The sequence below is a fragment of the Arvicanthis niloticus genome, chromosome 4, assembly GCF_011762505.2.
Source record: "Arvicanthis niloticus isolate mArvNil1 chromosome 4, mArvNil1.pat.X, whole genome shotgun sequence".
Taxonomy (NCBI): Eukaryota; Metazoa; Chordata; class Mammalia; order Rodentia; family Muridae; genus Arvicanthis; species Arvicanthis niloticus.
Window position 1 is genome coordinate 124,758,037 of NC_047661.1, and position 21,968 is coordinate 124,780,004.

Sequence of the window (21,968 nt, forward strand, 5' to 3'; positions counted from 1 at the left end):
AAAATGTACTGCAAAAAAAAAAAAAAAAAAAAAAGACAGAAAACATAATAAAATGCTCAATGGGTTTTGGTATTCAAATTGTTTTTCAAATGTCTACAAAATTTCCAATTTAAGGAAATGGAAAAAAGGCAAATGATATAATGACATACTGTCATAGAGCTTTCAGTTAACTCACTCACAAGGCCTTAGCCTCTGAGGAAAAATCACTTGAAAACACAGAAATAAGGGAGCAAGGGTGTATTTAGTAGGACAAAGTGCCACGATTTCTAAACAAATTAATTAGAAAAGGAGGCTCACAGGACGAACTCTTAAGGCACAAAACGGCAAAAAATGTCCATCTAAGAGTTGTCTCCATGCCTACTAAATAATAAAATTTTACTAACGTATATTATTTGCTGTGTACCGAGAACTGGAAGAAATGTTTATGGCATAGATATTGAACAGTGAAGACTCCACCCACCATCACACACAGAACGGACATCCTCCTGGCCTGGAGGAGGGTTCGGGGTGAAGTACAATGGCGTCTCATACTCTCCGCTGTTCCAACGTTTGAATATTTTAATGCTAAATTTGTGTCATAGAATAAATATTGTTGCTATGATGTCTCAGGAGGCAGCACACCCCACGAAAGAATTATGGCTTTTCCAGTTAGCATATTTTAATATACTTCCACCTCCACCTTCTTCCTGACCCCCTTAAAATGGAACTGTGGGGCTTAGATCTAGACACAGAGAAGCAGGTAAAAGTAGCTTCCATACAATGTATGGTTCAGCAAAGTCACATCAAGACAAAACAGATGGTGTTCAAGTAGACGACTGTCCACACACTTGAGTTTCCTTCTGTGCACTTTTCTCAAGACATAAATGATGTTCTGGTCCACACTAGTATTTTCTGCTTTGTCATTTTTAAGTAACAAAATTAATTAAATGAAAAAAAAATAAGTGAATAAAATTTACTTAACTTTTTTCTTTCCCTAATTTATTTTTACTGTCTTCGATAAGCTTTGAAAAATCAAAGAACTAATAATAATCAGACATTTTCCTGTTTCTCACTGGAAGGCAGACAGTCCCTGCTCCTATCCCTTGTCCTGTCTGAGTAGGACATCCTCTGCCCCACCCTCTGTTCTTTGTTGTCCCCCCTGCAACACAAATACTACTTAATGCTAATGAGTTTAAACATAGTATTTGAAGATAGCTTAAAAGAGTACACATGGGGGGGGGGAGTAAAAAAGTGTGTTAGGCTAGACAGCCAAGCTTTGTCTACACTTAGTTATTCACATAAATCAGTAAATTTATGTTATTAGAACTGTGTTGGGTATGCATATCAAACCAGCAGCCTAAACGAATAGTGGTAACTGGGGAGCGAAAAGCAATTTATTCAGGAATCAATACCACATAAACACTACACTGTGGGCTTGTGTGTGCATATGGGTGAGTACACGCCTAAAGGGGGCAGCAGAAGGGAAAAGATTCTACTCAGCAAATAGTTAGAAAGAATTGATAGATCGATAGATAATCAACCAATCAACTAAACTGGGGCAATCTTCCAATGACTAATAATACCCAAATCATAATTGCATAGAGTATTATTTAAATCCTACTTTGTTAATTTAACGGCACTAGAAAGTTAAATATCACCTATAATGCTAGCATGACAATACAAAAGGGTTTTTTACAAAGGAAAAGTTCCCAGGGATTAAAGGAAAGCACTGTGTTTCGTGGTCATCAACTTGCTCCATTGAATCAGATCGGCCTGGGCTCGGCAGCTTAACATTCATCCCATAGCTTGCAGGGCTGACATGGATATGATAAGACAGAAGACCAGAAACAGCACTCTGAAATAACCTGGCTGAACTGCACATGTTCCGGCCCTCTTTGTCTTCCCTGGAGCTTTTGCTACCTGGCAAACGCCGAGTCTAAGACCATGCTTGTGTCTCCAGATCTTTGCTGTTAGCCAAGCAGAAACCGATTTCCCCTGGAAGAGCAGCCAGAGAGGTGTTCTCTGAAGAAGACTTCTAAGTGAGTATGCGAGCTGAACTCTCACTGAACTGAATTAATTATTAATGATGCAGATGGAGCTGTCCAAATGATAAGAACAGCTCCTGACGTGTCATGATCCAAGGCTTCATTAAACCACTTCAGGCATACTAATGGTTTCCCCTGCTCATTACTAACTGGCACTTTTCTCATAGATATAATAAGTCCAGTGCCTGTAGGCAAGACATTCTATAGAAAGGCATTAAGTAGGAAGTTTTATTTCCCATAGCCTCTTCTTCTTCTTCAGAGATCAGTATAAAGGCATACCTATTTAATACTATTGTGTTAAAGTGGTTTTAACTCAGAAAAGTTAGAATTCAAAATGTACTTTCTAGGAATCGCAAGGAATGTTTGTTTTGTACGGATATTCCTTACAGAGACCGTATATAATATAGTTTATATTATTAAGATTCATGTAAAAATTAGATTTTAAAATGTCTTGTGTCACCACAGTATCTACTTTGGTAAATGTGTTTTCAGTATACGTATGCTGTAAGATCTTATTTCTCAATTTAGGTGAGACATTGTATTTCAAGATAATGTTTTGCATTCTCTCTGTGCTAGGATGATCAGAAGTCAAAGCAATCTCAGAAGCTCAGGGAGATCTGTGTGCAACTGCTACCTGCTAGTTTCTTTGGTTTGTTTTAGGCTGGGAACAATGTTACCCAAAGCCTGTCATAGTGCAATCTGAAGGCAGAATAGAGTATAAATGGAAACAGAGACTAATAAATAGTGGGCATTCATGAAAAATGGGCCATGCACTCAAGTATCTGTACTCCTTCCTTACTGAGTACACAGTAACTTCCTTTCCAAATGAAATGGTTTTTATATATTAGTGCTCACCTTTAAGAGATATAAACCTTAGTCAGTAGAAGTAAACATGTAACATTTTTATGTCCCAGACATCCCTAAAGCAGCCGTTGTATTTAATTTCCAAGAACAAATGGGTTTGCTTTACAAGCTATGTCTTTAAGAACGGTAATGTCACATGGCATCCATTAGTTCCTTCACTCTGGAATGCACTGAGCATGTGCTCACATAATTACGAGCCAGAACTGGGGACATGACCTGGATAGATTAATCTAATGAGAAAGCATCATCTCAAGAACATTGACGACATGTCAGTGGTTTACACGGGCATCAGTCACAATTTTCAGTTTGCTTTGTTAAAGTAACTATGGGAAAAACCTGTAGTAAGAATTAAATGAACACAGTAGTTTTAGACATTTTAAGTTTAGTTCAAGAGCAAATTCTGCTAGTTAAGTGTTTGTGTGTGCTCCATGTCCAGTGTTCTTCCCATGCCTTTACCACTTGTTCTGAGATGAAGCTGAAGACTGAACTGGTCTGCCCGGCCCGAAGGACCAGGGGCTTACTGTCTCTGTCCTGCCAATTCTGGGGTCACAGGATCTCCGTGCTATACTTACTTTCATGTGGCTACTGGGATGGTGCTTATTAGGTCTTCATGCTTGCATAGCAAGGGCTTTATGGATTGAGCTGTGAGCTTTCCTTTCAGAATTTTTTAAAACACTAGTTAACACTAAAACATCCTGAAAAGTCTATGAGTCACTTTCTTTTGGAAAAGAAAATTTAAAAAAATTATATAGCCATAAAATATTTAAAATAGCAATACCCAGTCCCTTTAAGAATATGAATTCTGAAGAGATATTTAAACTTGTTTATGTTATCTTTTCAAGCTTCTAAAGACTAGTAATACCCATTTCTATCTACACTGTACTATAACTGGGTCAAAAGTGTAAATGATAAAATCTATGTGACTATAGATTCTAAGGTTGGAAAAATACATTAATGTTACTACTGCTGACTTACAGAAAATTCACTTGAAAATAAAATTGTTTTTACTGATTTTTCAAAATAATTTTAAATCTTCAAAAAGAATATTTTTAGTGAATTTAAGTCGTTTGCCATCCTTTTGTTAATCTAAGCTTTATAAAGATTTATGATCTAAAAGAATTTAAGGTATGAACATTCACTTAAAATACTAAGTTGCTATAAAGAATGGAAAAAATAAATTATGAGCATGTGCCTTTTTTTAAAAAGGCAAATAATTCTTAGCATGGCTGATGGTTTTGTTTGTTTTATTTTATTCTTTTTTTTTTTTTTTTTTTTTTTTTGCATTTTTATGCTGGTTCAGCAGAATGAATTAGAAAAAAAGCACAGTGTAATTCTCACAGGAGAGGTGGTCCTTCAGACATAATTAGCCAACGTACAACCTTCAATAATGATAAGAGTCTAAACATGCTATATACAATGCTGTCCTTTTAATAGGAATGCTTACGCATCTTCGACTGTATAAACAGTTAGCAGTGAGAGGATGCATCTTTGTTTAAGTACCCCTGTTGCAGAAGCAACTGGAAAGGCTGTGAACATGGAGTCTACTTACCAGAATAATGAAAGTGACAGGCCCAATGAAGCTCCATATGAAATAGTTATCAACGTGAAGCCAGCAGCTATTGAAAAGGAGAGAGAACACATTAAGTTGCTTTCCTGGATCCTTACATTAGGAAAAGACACAGAGCCACCAAAATTCAGCCAAGAAACCGCCCCTTCATTTGCCTTTGAAAATACATTGAGCATGGGCGAGAAGAATTTGATTAATAATTCTGAGTTGGCTTGGACCCAACAAAGTTTAGTGATTCATCTACTTCAACCTATAGCAGGTGTGTCACATGGGGTGGGTTAGAAGTTTTCGTACGGAAAACTGAAGGTGAACCCTTCCCCTTCATTAGAAGTGATCTCAAACAGTACTCCACACTGGGCTGTCACTCTCAAACTCTGGGTGTCATCTTCAAAAATGTTTCTCGGGTTGATCGGAATTGAACTGCTCAACAGAATTTAAAGGGTAAGCATTCAGATGGTGTCAGTGGCAAAACAGTATAGAATAAATACCTCCATCAGGAATGGACAAATACATGGGGAAAAAATAGAAACTCATACTTCTGTCACATTAAGATATATAAAACATGAACTCGTTAAGACACACTGTAGCTAGTGGTCCATATTTCATATATTTCTAAATCCTTACTGAGTTTCCCTTATATTCACTATCTGTACAGTCAAGGGTTCCCTGACCATAAATAAATCTTGTTAGATAATTTTATCAAAGGGAAAAAACCAAACGGAGTTGGAAGTCAAATTTATGGCTTCAGCAGATGAAATGTGGCTATGTCTTCCTTCTGCCACTTTCTGTAAATATCTGTATTTTTTGGGAACAAGAGAGACTTAGCATATTTTAATGCTCTCAAAGTCCCTGGTACAAGTACTATCAACGCACACACACAACACAGGAAGGAATGTGCTGCTGTCGCCATGCACAGAAGTCAGCCGTACGGAGTGAGTTAACGAAGCGTTAGCTTAAGTCAGATATGTAAGTTCAGAATTTTTGCTTAATACCTATCTGAGGCCAAAAGTTATTTACTTTTTCAATTTGTTTCAGGTCAATCTTTTGTGTTAAAAAACAAAAGTCCATAATTTAGAATCTGCCTCACCAGAGAACAAATCCTTTGAACCCAGAAAATTACAGAAGACTTGATTGTAATTTGTGCACGGCATGCCCATTCTCTCCCCAATAAACCTTTCAGATGCTATTTTAGTCTGTCAAGGACCCTTGCTGACAGCTAACAGGCTTTAAAAAATTATTCACTTGAAAAACACTCAGGTCACTTGCAATTACTTACGCCTTTACTGTCCCGTAACTCTTGTAGTCAATAGCAGCTGAAACACCGACCACCGTGGCAGGGAACAGGTACCCAGCGACATAGTAATACTTCTTCCTTGAATATTCACTCTCGAAAACTTCCACCAACATTAAGTAGAGCTGCACACCTTCTAGGCACATCCAGGAAAAAGCCGCCAGGAAGAAAAAGTGCAGAAGGCCTGCGAACACGGGGCATGCAATCTGTGAAGGAAAGACAATAATGTCTGTGAGTATGCAGTGCCTACTCCTCAAACTTAACAGTCAATGGCAGAATCGCACTAGTGTATTAAGTAACTCATTGTCAGTATTACACACGTACGCGCGCACGCGCCACGCACTCACCCACCCACCCAGGATTCAGTCTGTAGGCGGATACAAGTTAAAGGCATGGTAAATATAAAGAGTACACACAATGCATGGAGAGTGTGCATCAAGTGTGCCAGACATCCTCACCGGAAATCATTCCTGTTTGGAAATGAAGCATCGAGTAGGAAGACAGAGTCCCCCCTCAAACCCCCGACTCTGACCCCTCAGATCCACCTGCAGGTGCTGTATGCAGACACATTATCTCTAATCTCTTTAATGGAATTTTAAAAGTTTGCTTTAATGACAGATACCCCCGCTCTAATTATATAGGATTGTTCCTTTTTTTTTTCTTTCCTGGAGCATTCTTAAATTCATCTCAGAGGAATGCAGAGTAATACAGAAATGAATTATGCTCTCTGACACTGAGGCCTTGTGATGATGAATAAATACTTTAAGCATGAAGGAAAGACTGTTGGTCAGAATGCCTATATAGAAGCTAAGTAAGAATTTGGAAAAATGCACCTTTTTATTTCAGGGTGGGCAAAAAAAAAAAAACAAAAAAAAAAACCACGTACTTGTTCTTTAATACATGAAATGAATACATTCATAATAACATTACTGACTGAGCTGTCTTATAATTTATTACAATTTATCCTTCACTCTGACCATCAAATGGCATCAAACAACAAGAGAAAACACTAATGTCAGCACCACACGGACATTCACAGCTAACAGACAAAACCACCAAAGAGCCAAGGTCAGCAAGTCCAACAGGTGCCTACCGTGTATTTTGTCTTATTAATGCCTATTAGAAAAATAAATTCAGCAATGAAGAGGTTGATACAGAGGTTCTTGTGGATAGTATTGCGGTCACTTTGCAGACCTCGGAAGAAACAGAAGGTAAAGATGCAAATAGCCAGGCAGACGAGGGAGACAACGATGCCCACCCAGGTGATGACTGTCAGCAATAGTTCGTGGACGCCATCTTTATACTGGAAGACAGAAAGTGCAAATAACATGAGCGTTCCATGTTACCAGGCAGAAAGCAGCTTCCAGCAGGGTCTGATGAAGAATATTCATGTGCTTAAACACAGGCTCATAAAGATGTTGACTGTGTAACGGAGGTAAAGTTTGTCTTACAGGATTTCCTACTACAGAAGGGAGAGATTTTATTTAGAGAATGGTGCAAATCTTTAAAAATAGCTACCGAGGGGCTGAGAGATAGCTCACTGGTAGAGAGCACTGGCTGCTCTTCGAGAGGACCTTGGCTTGATTCCCAGCACCCACATGTCCAAAGAGACCGACTTTAAAAATAAATACTGAAATAGTTACCCTCACAGATATTTTAAAAATATTTACGTGAAATAAAAAACTAATCATGATGGAAATAGATGGCATTTTAATGATTTTGCAGCTAATACATAATCCAACTTTTAAGTTTGTCTTTGCTCTTTTGAGTATCCACAGACTTAACACAGTGAGAGATAGATAAACGTCATAGACACACCTGACACACCTAAGAGTTTTTCATCGGACTTTGGTTGGAGTGAGCAGAGTCTAGGGGTAAGAATCAGAGTCTTTCTCATCCCTGCCCCCACGCTACACATACTGAATTCTTTTCATTATCTGCTACTGTTCTCTTTAACAATAGGCATATTCCAGAATCTTCTCTGATAGAAAAGTCTGCAGCTCTCCATAATGTGCCAACTATTAAAGCAACATTGTGAAATAAGATTCCACAATTCAAGATAGGAAAGGGACCCAGCACCTGGGAGCCTAGGTTGTGCGCATATGCCCTCATTTCTATCCTTTTTTTTTTTTTAAATCCTTGGTGGCCTCTGAAAAACATCTGCCTGCAAGGGTAGGGTAGGAACATAACACAAATTCGTTGACTGAGAAAGTGCCAAGCCTTCTGAACAAACAAGGACAGGGTAAAAAAACGATTAGAAATCTGCATTACTTTGTTTGCTTTTTAGTTACGATAAGCACCCAAAGACGGACTATTACACAAGCTGTTTCGAATCTCGCAGGTCTTTCCCTGCGACTAATTAGAAGCTCAAATACTTACCACAATTTCCCTGTGGGCCATGAGGATAGCAAAATTGGTTAGGTGGCTGCATGCACACGTCGTGCGACTTTTATTAGTGTCAACCAGCTTGCAGCCCTGGGTAGACCAATATCCCATCATGGTTCTCTCTGAGTAGTTCCAGAAGGAACAGTTTGCATTGAAATAATTGTCAGGCTGGGAAATAAAATGACAAGATAAAATTAGGATTTCACACTCAAAAATGGCAATAGCAATTGTTTAATATGTGTAAAAAGGTAATTTAGATTAAACTTTGCATGTTTCGGACTATAAAGTTTTTCATCAGCAAAATCGTGGACTACGTTAAGTTATCCAGGCCCGTATCTAAGCTTAAAGGGGTTTTTATAGTCCGAGACACTCTAACGTGTACTCTAAATTACCGGGGACCCATTTCACATGATTACAATTTCCATCTGATGATTTTACCTACTGATAGGTACATTAGAATCTTCCCCCCAACCCCTGCCCTTTCTCTGATACAAAATTAAAGTTGTGAATTTGTTCTGAGAAAACTCTGTAAGGACCGAGTGTCTTTTTAAAAAAAAAAAAAAAAAGTATTTCAGTTATTAGCAAGTGACACATTTGAAATGTGGTAGCACTGTAAGGCTCTGAAGAGTAAATCAAATACAGCAGATAATAGGTTGGCTCTGAGCACACAGCCTAGGCTTGGCTGTCCTGGACACTTGGTCATCCTCAGGCACTCAGTCACTCTATTCATAACAGTCGGTCTTCCAACATCATGGTCCTTAAGTACCACCGATGCCGTGAGGCCCCTTAGATAAGTCATGCCTCTCCAATTCTGAATTTTTTAAACACAATCTCTGATTAAAGTTGAGCCAAACAGAATTAATTTTTTACATGTATATATGCATGTATGAATAGATGTGTGTGTGTGTGCCTGATCAAGAGGCGGTCAGAAGACAACCTCTGGCAGTGTCTCTCAGCAGTCATCTACCTTGTCTCTCAAGTATCTCTCAGTGGCCTGAGGCTTTCCAAGTAGGCTGAGGACATGGTGGGTTTTACCCCACTTAGGTTCTTTTCATGGGTTTGACTGCAAACTTAGCTTTTCCTGTTTGCAAGGCAAGCACTTTACCAAATGAGCCCAATATAACTAATTTAAAAATTAATGGTTAGCCACGCTACAAAAGCAGAGTCTTAAGAGTTAACACTCAGCTATCCTGCTGCTAAGGTAAGAGTTAATTTTCATCCAATGCCAAATTAAAGTCATTTACATTTTCCTGTTGATTACTGAATTAGCTTTCATTAAGAATACACTTAAGTTCTAATAATCACTGAACCGGGCTCATTTAATTTTATGTTCGCAGACTTAAATAAACTTGTGTCTCTGACCCAGTACAGCATTTAAATTTCAAATGGAAAGGTCTTCTCCCACCCAAGCACCCAGACTCCCAGTCCTGAATCTGGCCTCCTCAGCGTGTCAGCCTAGCCTTCCTTTCTCTGGGGTTTAGAACCTTCTGTGACTTCATTAGCATACATTAGCTTACATCAATGTGTGGCAGTGTGAAAAGCACCGGGTCTGTCAAGTACACGCGGCTGGACTCCTTATTGATGGAGACAGAGATGACATGTGAGTTCACTGCAATGGTGCTATTCCGACCCATGAGGTCTGCACCCAGCTTTATGGTCGCGTTTTCAGTGCTCAGGAATTGTCCTAGGCTCCGGTAAATGATGAATACCAGCTTGGCCAGCCCTAGAAAGGAAGACAGTCACAGAACTCAGCACACTGTCACTTAGGATGGAAAAGCATGTGGTAAAATGCAGAGAAAAGAAAAATGAGAAAAAGAAAAACAGAGAAAATTTGATGGACTCTCTAAATAGACATGTATTAACTTTATTGAGAAAGCAATAGGAATTATTTTAAATGCTAAGCCATTTCTGTTGTGTTAAGGATGAATTATCAAGGTTCAATTCAAAACTTTAAAGAAAAAAAAAAGAGGAGGGGGAAGTGGGGTGGGAAGGGAAGAGGAGAAGCAAAGGGAGAGACAGAGCAAGGTGGTCTCCTGTCTCACCATTCCTGCTGTTCTGTTTGACAGTGTTTGCGGAGAGCTGGATGGAACTGCCCTTGAAGCCAAGAGGGAATTTAAAGTCTTGGACCTGCCCTTCCGTGCTGAGGACAGCAACTTCTAGAACTGGATAAAACAAAGAAAAAAGGGAGGGGGGAGCACATTGTTTAAACTATAAATAGACAAAAGAGAGTGTCACAGGAATTACACATTCTCCTTGCAAAACTTTATTAATTTGGAGTTTTTGAATTAAGTAACTTTTCAAAGACCCGCTCTTAGCAGAAACTGTGTCTAAAGTACAATCTAAACGCCTTTACCACACAGGTACACCTCTTTCTAGGTAGAGAGATTTTAATAGCATTCTGTATGTCAGGTTTGCAGTAACACATTTTTTTCTAATTTCTACAAGCAGTTAAATGAGTAAAATCCATTCATGAAAAACTGTCAACAGACAGACGTGATTTCACTCCCTTTCTTGATATAAAAATAGGGTTAGATCCCTGTACTCTCAGTACCCTTATATACTATTTTTAAATTTTGTTTTGTTGTAAATATGAAAACACTGGCGTTCGATGAGTCTTGGAAGTACTTCAGGCCCGAATCAGAACACTCAAGTGCAAGCTTATGATAATACTTCTGTAACTCCTGACTCCCACCAGTGCAGACACAGGCGACTGAACTTACTGGTTCAATCTGGAAAATATCAAGCAGCTGGCGGGTAGATGGTCTCCCTGGTCATATCAGATTCTTTGTGTGATGGGTAAGAGATCCAGTGGGAAAGCACAACTAACAAGTGTTTCTCCAAAGACAATACCCAACAACAACAACAAAAAAAACCCAGAGAGTTATCAGAGTGACAGGTGGGGAACAGACAGGAGAGCCATGAGTTCAAAGTCATCCTCAGTTACACAGAGCATCCCAAAACCAGCCTGACTAGCTGAGACCCTGCCAATAAAACCAAATAAAGCAAAACACTCACTACACACATGCAAACACACACACACACACACACACACACACACACAGACCCTTGCATCTCTGACAAATAATTATTTCCTCCCTACACTGAATGGGGCTATAATTACTAAGTATTTCTCTTAAAAAGCACATAAAACAAAATAGTGTTAGTTTTCATGCAAATTGAAATGTTCCAGACATGCATGTAAGAATGAACTGAACTAATTTCATCCAAGTTATATTTACTTTTTAGCTTAAGAATTACGTTCATAGAAAAGAAAAACTAATCTGAAATTTCTACAAGCAGATTATTACTGTACATGACTACTGGTTTCAGAAGAAATGAAGCAATGTTATAAGGTAATTAGCTTAATCAAAATAGGTATGCATCATCCAACAAACAGTGAGAGAGAGAATAGAAACATTTGGGAAATTAACTGATTGAAAGTAACTACAAAACTTCAGTGGTTTCTGACCATCGATGTATCAATTCATAGATTACTGTATACTTAATTTTAAATAATTTTTCCATTTTCGTTCAGAAAACAAGATACCTATGTGTACTGACCACTTAAGATTCTCAATGATTCAACTGCTGCAAAAACAATCCTTAGTAAACTATGCAATATGGACATATTAAATATAAGAACCTGAAGAAATCAACAGGTAAAATTAATTAGTATATTAGAAAAAAAGTAACTTTTTAAAATAATAGGAATAAAGAAACCACTCTCTGAGCTGGAGCATTTCCTGTCAGATACCCTAGGATGACTAATAAATACCCTAGGATGACTAAAACACATTTTAAGAAAGAGTGACACTTATCAGTGTGCTTTATTTATCACTACCATAGGATGCTATGAGTAATAATAATAATAGTAATAATAATAATAAAAGAAAACACAGGCAGCAATGGAATAGCAACTCCTTATTCACAGTAAGCATAACTAAGAAATAAGCTACTATGTAAGAATGCTTTTTAATTTGAAGAACTCTGGTACTCCATTCAGCAACCTGTGAGTGAAGTTTAATTCTAAGGAAAATTCAAACAGGATCTTATGAGTACATGGAACTTCAAAAATTGATTTTAAAAATCATACGCATGAGATGTACACAAAGGCAGCCAAGGAATCTCCACAAGAAGAACTGCTGAGAGAATCACAAGCCACTAGTATCACAAAAGACAAAACAAAAGTGCCAAACAAAAGCTGGGAGTATGAGACCTAACGCACACGCTGACACGTGTAGAACCTTGATGGATGTCGGAGACAGGAAAGAGAGCACACTATGTGCAAATAAAAGTTCAGAAAGAACTGAGTTATTCGTATAGAAAGGCCAGATTACTTACTTCTACTACAAAGCATAATCAAACAAACTTTAAAAAGACAAAAGCCAAATGTAAAACCACAAAGCTTTAAACTTATCAATGTTCAAACTTATAAAGGATTCGATACTTATGAAGTCAAAGTAGAGAAAGGTTTTTAAAGCAGGAAGGCAAGATAAAATTTCTTAGATATCAAAAAACTTCAGCCCTAAAATTAAAGACTAATTAATTGTAACCTATTAGTATGTAAAACAATACCTTTAAAATTGCAAAAAAAAAAAAAAAAAAAAGGAATCCTCAACAAATTAGTGACCAGAACACATACAAAACACAGAGAAATAGAAAAATTGGGAAATGCTGAGGACAGCAAATTCACAGTAAACTAAAACAGGCCAATGAAAGTAAAACAAAAGAATGCTTCAAAACATCAGGGAGCCTGCAAATCAAAGCAGTAATGGGATCAATCCAACTGATTAACAACATTTACGCGAAAACTTAGTCTTAGTCTGGGACGCTGCAGTGTTTTAACCAAGGAGCACAGAAACTGGGAAAAATCTGAACAGAAAAACCTAGAAAAATGTGGGTAAAATGGATTAACATAGTATGTCCTTTAAAATGTTTTTTTAAGGATACACGCATGAATGCCTAGAAACACACTGAACAAGCCGACACACTAGAACTTTGGTCTCCTTTTTCTTACCAAATATTGGGAAGTCACTGCAATATCTTTGAGGATACTTAACCATGGTGTAGTCTTAGATCAGATGAATGAATGAGAGATACACCTGTCAGTAGATATACACATGAAACTCCTAACCGGAACGGGAAGACTGTCAAATGCCATTTAAAGAATGAAACCATTAATGCAACTGTAACTACTAAGTCTGAAGTGATGGGGGTAGGGGTTGGGACGATGGATCTTCCTGGCTATTCTGAAAATAAAGGAATGGAAATCTTATTATGGATGTTTCAGGCTTATACCTAAATTATCCAATTAATCTTAATGTCACAAAGAAAGGCAATGGGACACTAAGTATCCCACAGTGTTCTGCAACAGAAGTTCCTGAGGTGAAAATATCACACTTGGCCTGATCAAGCCATTATTTAACTAGTGTATCAAATGCAGATGAATGATGAAGTCAGGCGAAGTCAGACAAATCTAAAGGTGTAAATGTCTACAAGGGCCGATCGCCTGCCAATCGCCCTCCTCAATTCTCTAATGAAACAATACAATTTTTAACATGCACTCTTTTAATGGAAAGGAATTAAATATGGAATATATATAGATAGATAGACTATTGTATCATCTTTCAAATAAAGGATTAACACATCCACAAGAAGAAAAGGTACATGATTATTAGCTCCTGAATTTATTTTCTTAATGTTTAAGTGTAATTTTTCTTTCTCTTAATAAGGGACATTAATAATGATAGGACAATTATGATAATTATACAGTGGTGAGAAGTGTATGCAAGGTAGGATTAGGCAGATGGAAGATGCTGAAACTTTTCAAAGTCATGTTAGAAAGTTCTGCTATTCCCAAGAGAGCAAAAGAAAAAGCAAAGTCTCTCACTGAGATAAACACTCATAAACATTCAGTGTACAGATTTCTGGCCAAAGACACACTATGAATACATCAAGAATCCTTAATGTTCACGAGTCAAAAAACAGCTGAACTAGAGCAGAAGAGATTAAAGATCCTTTATAAAAGGATGAATGGATGGGCCATAAACACAGGCAAAAATTCACCAAGTGAATGATTCTTAGTTACCTCTCATCCCAGCACTCAGGAGGTCAAAGCTGGAGGACAGAGTTTAAGATCACATCGGCTGTACAAGGAGACCAGGTCTCCTTCATAGTCACCCCCCAAATAAACACAGGTTGCTTAGTAGAAGTGAAAAGGAAACCCATATGAGATGGCAGTGCAAACCCCTCATATGGGCAAAGTTAAAAAGCTCCAGTCTCGGAAAACATGGAGAACTTGTGGGATTCTCACTCATAGCCTTTAGAGACCCAATGGATAAAGAGCCACCACGTGGTAACAGCTAAAAACCTGTAATGTGAACTGTACACAGAAGTTGTGAGTATATGCTTAAAATGGGGGAGCAACACTGAGCAGTAAGACTGAACTAAAACTGTCAGTCTGGATGGGGAGACCTCAAAATTAACTCAACATAAAAGAAGCAAGATTCAAAAAGAATGCCAGTCAAAGTCTAGGGGCCAAGCTCAGTGACAGGAAGCAGTGGTTTCCTGGGGCGGAGGTGGGAGGGGACTGCCTTTTGAAGATAAAAATGGAGCCTGTGCTGATGATTGTGTGGTGAGAATTTGCTCAAGATTCATCACAGCCATGCATTCAAGGAGACGCCATTGCATAGAAAGTGGATCCTCAATGTTGACTGCAGATGCTGTCCTCAGACACTCAGGCCACTCTGTGGGCTACATGGCACATGTGCAAAGCACACCAGGAACTTAAAACTAATTGCTAAGAGGAAAACCAACTTGTTTTAACAATTAAAGATGTAGCCATCCTCTAAGTTTACATAAGAGCTTCAAAAATATATAAGGCGATAGTGAGCTATTCTCATAGTATGTTTAAAAACAAGTTCTAGGAAAAACAAAGTTTTCTTCTGCTTAAAACAATACATATTTTTAAATAAAACATTGATTATGAATTAGAAATAAAAAATACACAACTATCTTCCAAGACATTGGGGTAATAAGTGTACAGAGAGAATAAATTCCAACTATGGGTTAGAAATATCAGTAAAAGGTTACATTGTATCCGAAATGGATTCTCACAACATCATTAAACTTAAAACTTTAATAGGAAAAACAAGTCTTCCAAGCTCAGAAAGATGTATTAAGGAAATAATTTCCAGACATTGAATCTTCAGAGTTTGTCTTGAATTGGGACAAAAAAAAGCATGTGGAATATAGAAATAAAACACGTTCTATGGGTATGCAAGAATTTAACATGGCCCTTCAAAATTTCATGCACAGTTGAAGTTAAAGAAACAGTTTAGGTTTTTTTTTTTTTTATTTTTTTTATTTTTTTTTTTTTTATTTTTATTAACTTTTAGAAAATTTGAGAAACAAATTGAAGTCACAAAATGTCATGCTATACAGGTCCAGGATATATTCACTTAGAGGATGGGGTCCACCCGACTGTGCACTTAGGGGATAGCACTGGACACTGAGTGGTGGTAAATATGTGTGACTCTGAGGAATGTGAGCAGCTCAGAAAAGTGCCTGAAAATAAAGACTTTGGGAGTTTTATTGCTTTTTTATTATGACTATGTGAATACGTTTTTTTGGGGGGGTGGTGATTTTCAGAGACAGGTCTCTCCGTGTAACAAGCCCTGGCTGTCCTGGACTCTCTTTGTAGACCAGGCTGGCCTCCAACTCACAGAGATTGTCCTGGTGCTGCCTCCCAAGTGCTGGGATTAAAGGCCTGTGCCACCACACCTGGCTGAACACACTTTTTCAAATCACCAGGTTAAGATTATATAGTAGGCACATCTTTTGACTTCACCTATACACTGAAGTTATAGAATAATTTATAATTTATACACCCTGGAAGAAATTCTTAGTATTTTATTTCATTTCAAAAATTTATATATATGAAATAAACTTGTTTCAAATTTCAATTCAGGCATTGTATTTGAGTTATGTCTTTTCTTTTTTTTTCAGCTGTTAATATGCAACCATCATATTGATGGTCATAAAACATCAGTACAGGAGGGTATTCCAGCCAGAGGACTTTATTCTTTCTGTCCTAAAAGAGTCATGGCTTCTGGTGGAGAAATGAGCGGTCTTTATGTTTTCATGTTTCTTTTCTTTTTTACTGATAACAGGAACCTTTTATTTCAGTAAGCTATCTAAGTAAACTTTGGGTAAGGTCATCCTCACCAAATAATTATCAACTCTAAGGTGGAGAAATTTAAATATCAGACTTTCCCCTCCTACCAAATAATGACAACTGTAGATTTCTGACCTTCATTGGCAATATTTCAACTCTTGACTATCGTTCAGAAATATTGGTATCAATTTGACAATGTGGAAAGAAGGCTGAAAGTATGTCCTTCACTGATAATATCTTTTAATGGGAAGAAGGAGAGAGACAGCCTCACATAGACCAGGTTGCCCTTCATCACCTGACCTTCCACCACCCCTGAAGTAGTCCCTAGCCCTATATGGTGCTAGGGAATCGAACCCATGGCTTCCTGAATGCAAGGCGAGCACCTCATCAACTGAGCTCCAACCTCAGCTGTTCTGTTTTGTGAATCAGGCTCTCACACTATAGCCCAGGGTGGCCTTGAACTCACAGCAATCCTCCTGCTGCAGTCTCAGAAACACTGATACTACAGGTGTGGACTACTCCCAGCTATTAAATATCACATTACCTAAAGGAGGTTGTGTTTAATGTAAACAGTCACACTCAAATTTATTAACTAAAATATTGGACTGGATAACACATTAAGTGATTTAAATTCATTAGGAATGTTGTAAAAAGGGAAAAGCATTTGCCACCTCCTCACATGAAGCACTTTCATTCCATAAACAATCCATAACCTAGCGTTTAAATGTTCCTCGGTTTTTTCCTTTAATGATTTTTCAATTGAAAAACTTACACATACTCAGAAAAACAACTTCTATAAGATATAGGCAGATTACAGCTTAAGCATTAATTTTATTAAGTATGATCAATAATTTCTTTTCCTTAAATAACTCAGCAAAGGAGAAAGTCTGAAACTGGGAGGAGATACATCCCGAACACAATGTCTGTTCTCTTCAGCATCTGTCTTCCAAGTTAAATGTGACCACAGATACACTCACCAATATTTTCTGTTGGCATTGAGACCTTGGTTGGTTCCAAAAGGTTGTCTGCTAGGACAAATGCTCCTTCTTCCAAGGTATCCAACAACATTGTGGCTGTGTGCGCCTGCTCTGAAGAATTCATGTGTTTCCAGGATTCCAACGCCTCGGATCTCAGAAGGTTATCTACTGTGTCCACAATTGCCTGCGTCCATCAGAAAATGACCATTAGTTCTGAAGGCCTCTAGAACACAGGGCACTGTCAATCGCTGACTGGTGACAACTGTGATGTTTACCTGACATGAGGATTTACTTTTCTTTCACGAGCTGGCCAACTGTAAATACTACTTCAAAATAGCACTAACTAGACATGAGGGAACAGCTGCCTGATTCGAGGAGTCCTTAAGGAAGGTGGCTTGCTTCTCGTTTCTCTAAGTATACCGCAACTGTTGAAGGGGACACGGAACTCTCAGTAGCAGCTCTGACTTACACCAGTGGTCACTTACAACTATTACACTGCTTGCAACTTCAAATTTTAAATGTATGACTAGAAAACACTGATGCTTCTGGAGTAGGGCGGCATCTGTCAGAGATTTCAGTCACCGTGTTCTTTTGAGTTCAAATAAGTCAAACTGCTTTACATACTTTGTCTGTTATCACTTGAGTGGAGGGGTAGCTTTACAAAAGTTCATAAGATACATTTTGGCCCTTCCCATCACCGATGTAACTAACACACATACCTATATGTGTACATATGTTAACTCCTTAGGACAGGTCTGCTTTTACAGGAATGAAGAAAATGGGCAAAATACTGAAAGGCTATACTGATCATTCAAGGAGAATTGGAATATATAAAGTGTTGAAAAACAACTGGGCTGCAAGGACCCCTAAGTGTGGGTGTAATTTAACCCCATGCAAAACAGCATTAAAAACAATGTAGCCCAGTGGACGAATCGGCTGGAGGGAAGCGCTTGCTGTAGTTAGGCTGCTCTGTGCCGTGCGTGCGAAGCTGGACAGTACGTGTTTGCTATTCCACGTGCCGTGCCTACACATAATGTGTCACTATGTACATTGTTCTGATCTGTTGGTAATTGCTGAGGAAAACGAACATGCCATCTACTGAAAACAGCCATGAACTGGGATTTTTTTTTTTTTTTTTTTTTTAAGAATCTCTGTATGTGCAAGGGGACAAGTTGTTTGAGGCTATTGTCAGAATAAGATTAATTAGTTTAATCCATCTTAATACCCTGGTTCAGTCTGCCTTGTGAGCCGCCCTGACCTCCCGGCAGGTGGAAGGTACTTCCAAGTGGCATTAAAGGCTTTTTTTTTTTTCCCTCCCAGTTTCTAATGGGAGATAGAATAGTCCAGAATGCTCACACGGTTGCTTCTTCAGCCAATAACTAGACTGGAACAGAAACTGGTCTGCTGAGGCCAGATTCATTAGTCACCAAGAAATACAGACTAGAGCCTCTAATCTAAGTTACAAATGAATCCTCTGTAGCCAAGTAGAGACTTGCTTCATTTGCATAGAGTAAGTCTGATTTGTAATTTAAGGAGGCTTATTATTCTTGTCTGAACAGAGAAGCTCATTTGAAACACTCAAAACGACACTGGTCAGAAATTAAGGTCATATTGTGGTTTACCATGTGTATTCACTCCTCCTGATAGCACGCTAACATCAATGTGAAACACTCCTGATTTATTACCATTTGTGATTTTCGAGTAGGATCAAGGTAACCATTAACCTAACCATACTCCTGTAGGAGTCTTTTCTTGCCAAAGTTAGGGGAAGTTTATCCTTGGCTCAGTGAGGTATGTCTTGAGCAACACACTAGTTGATCTGAGTGTGAATTACTCCACAGATCTGCATCAGTTACATCCATAATCAGATTCTTAATGCACTTTTTTTTATAGAACATTACTACCTGCAACCTGATTTCCCTCTACCTTTTCTTGCAAAGGGCTCAGATCCAAAGGTGTCATTTGCCAACAGGTAAGATGCTGTTCTTGGTGCCCACCCCTGACCTTTGCTAACAGGTGAGTGGCTGTTCTCGGTGCCCATCCCTTGCTAATGGGTGACTCCCTGTGTGTTGTGCCCAGTCCTGACCTTGCCAACCAAGTTTATGAGGTTTCAGCTTCTGGGTAGGTTCTCATTTTCAAAACTACAAAAGTTCTTTGGTTTGTTCCCCCACTATGTGAATTTATCCTTTGGGTTAGATACACTAGGGCAATAGCTAACTTTGCCCTCCCCAACAGCAAGAAACTTGTAACCTATACAGCAAACTAACATACAATAGTATTAGTTTGGCTTACTGACATGGAGAGCCTTGGCACGCTGCCTATCATGTCAATATAGTAGAAAAAAGTACTGGCCATGACACAGAAGTGCCTCTTTGTTCCTAGCAACCTGAGAAGAACTCCCACCCAGCAGACTGCCATCACCATTGCAACGTTCATATGTTACTTCTGGATACCCACACTCATCAGCCTGCTTCCAGAAGCGAATTCCCAAAAGGCCAGAACAAAGCCTAATTTATTGAACAGTACACCCCAGAGATCAGAAAGCAGTGACTTTTACATGCACATATATTATGCCCATACAGTCTTTGATATGATAAACTGCCAAGAATATATCATAGCTGTTTCAGGTTATTGAATCCAGGGATGGTAACAGAAAACAAAGGAACTACTATGTGCTTTCTTCCAATTCAGAGGACATTCATTAAAGTTCTTATATTTTATTTTTTTATAAATGGGAAACCAGCAAAAAAATAATAAAAAAAAAAATCAGTAAAATGTTATTATTGGCTTGTTCTGAGAGAAGCCAACATTGGTACAGCTGATATGGGGCACATTATATAATTATCAAAGACTGAAAATTCAGAGTCATGCAGCAAGATGGCGGAAGCGTGGCAGGCAGCCGAAGAGGGGAGGAAGCAGGGGGACAGACAGGAAAGATACCTTAAGGTAAGCCCTGCATGTCTTCTCTCGTTTTTGGAGCTTTTAAGTAAAAGAAAAGAAAATCAGAGGTTAGATTTTATCTGCTGAAAAAAAAATGAGGAAAGAAAAAAAATCCTCAAAAATTAAGTTGGTGTTCCTGAGTTCTATGGTGACCAGGTACAAATATCCTCTGGGCATCTGGACCACTCTGCTCATGGCCAAAGCTATCTATTTACAGTGTCTAGCTCTATTTTGTCAAGTGTCTTTTTATTTTTTTTAATTTTTACAAGAGAAAAAAAAATGAGAAAAAGTAACAGTCTGCCCATCTGTGACTAATTCTGGATTCCAATGAACAGGATAAAACCAATGTGGTGATGTGCACTTAGCATTTGAGAACACCCAGCGGGGTGCTCACTTTTCTCCCCCAAATGGACACACCTTTGCCCCCCCAAGTTGCCACTAACACCACTGTGTATCACACCTTTGCTTCAAGCACTAAGAGCTGCATGTTTTCATACAATTCATTAATCATGTGCCCTATAATCACTCGTAGACTAGAATGCTAACTCCACAGCGACAGTGCTGACCAATCAGAGGGCTGAAATCGCCACTAACTTAAAATCTGGCATAATTGGTGTCATTCACGACTTGGAGGGAGAGGAGAACTCTGTTCCTTTCTCAGTCATTCTCCGTGAGAAATGAGCACACTGGGAAGCTGGGTCTCTAAGTATATGTCTGGGTGCCTGGCCCCAAGTGTCGAAGGGCAGAGAGCCGCCATGCACTGGGACCCCTGTCCTGCGGTGCCGAGATCCTACCTTGTTGTAGCTCCTCCCAGCAGAGTCCTTCTCACTCGGTTTCAGCTCCTGCAGCTGAGCGTCCAGGATGTCCACCAACTGTTCCATCAGCCTCACGGAGGAGCTCACGTCCCCTGCAAACACGGACCCCTTGGTGTGCTTAGCCAGTTCGTTGGCCAGACTTGCAGCATTCTCTCCACTTCTGATCTGAAAAGGCAATGTGTAGTATCTCAGTAAACGCTATGTGGCTTTTAGTTCTCTTTAAGCACCTCTGTTGTGGTGGGGATAAAAACATTTGCAAATATGTCAAGGTCTGCAACTGATTGAGACTGGTAACTTTGTCTTCATCGCAGAAGATTAAAGGCTTTTAGATCCTTACCACAAAGAAATTCTCTTACACACACACACACACACACACACACACACACACACACACACACTCACACACACACACACGAAACAAAAGGAGAGGCCTGGAGACATCCTTTTGATTTTTTCTGTTGGCTCTTATTTCTCTGTAACCACTTTAAGTTGTTGTTTTAATTTTTTTTTTTTACTTATTCCAATGATGCAGATTTTACATCTAAAGGCAGTGTGATACCCAGAATTATCGATGAATGTCTATATTTCAAAAAAGCTAGATGAAGATAAAAATAAAAGAGTACTACAGTCAAATGCAAAATTCCAAGCAGAGGGTTCTAGGCCTGCTTCAGGGTCATTTTACTCATTGTCTTGTAATTGTGTGTGATATAAACATCTGTTTGCTTTCTGTGGGCTCACTTGCAAACTTAACAATACTTGATTTATTGGGCCAGCACACTGTTTGTCTCATGAACATCAAAAGAATCAGCACAAACTAAATGTGAGTAAAATTAAAACAAGTTTGCATTGGTTAAACAGTTTAACACAGAAAACGGGGTAACCCCAAACAAATCTAATATTCAAAACTAATTCACAGACAAAACTATGCC

At 38.6% G+C, this 21,968-nt stretch overlaps 1 protein-coding gene across 45 annotated transcripts in view; it reads right to left on the minus strand.

Moving 5' to 3' along the window:
* The window catches only part of Adgrl2 (adhesion G protein-coupled receptor L2), a 619,706-nt gene that overhangs the window by 14,250 nt on the left and 583,488 nt on the right, over positions 1–21,968 (minus strand). For 28 of the 45 annotated variants that reach the window (XM_076933363.1, XM_076933364.1, XM_076933365.1 and 25 more), the window contains 9 exons: positions 21,019–21,204; positions 20,225–20,263; positions 17,285–17,468; positions 10,174–10,293; positions 9,649–9,854; positions 8,126–8,299; positions 6,840–7,049; positions 5,732–5,952; positions 4,438–4,504 (listed from right to left, as the gene is read on the minus strand). In XM_076933363.1, coding sequence (XP_076789478.1) covers positions 4,438–4,504; positions 5,732–5,952; positions 6,840–7,049; positions 8,126–8,299; positions 9,649–9,854; positions 10,174–10,293; positions 17,285–17,468; positions 20,225–20,263; positions 21,019–21,204 — 1,407 coding nt within the window. The remainder of the gene's footprint in view (positions 1–4,437; positions 4,505–5,731; positions 5,953–6,839; positions 7,050–8,125; positions 8,300–9,648; positions 9,855–10,173; positions 10,294–17,284; positions 17,469–20,224; positions 20,264–21,018; positions 21,205–21,968) is intronic. The other 17 variants (XM_076933386.1, XM_076933371.1, XM_076933372.1 and 14 more) reach the window with 1 other exon arrangement.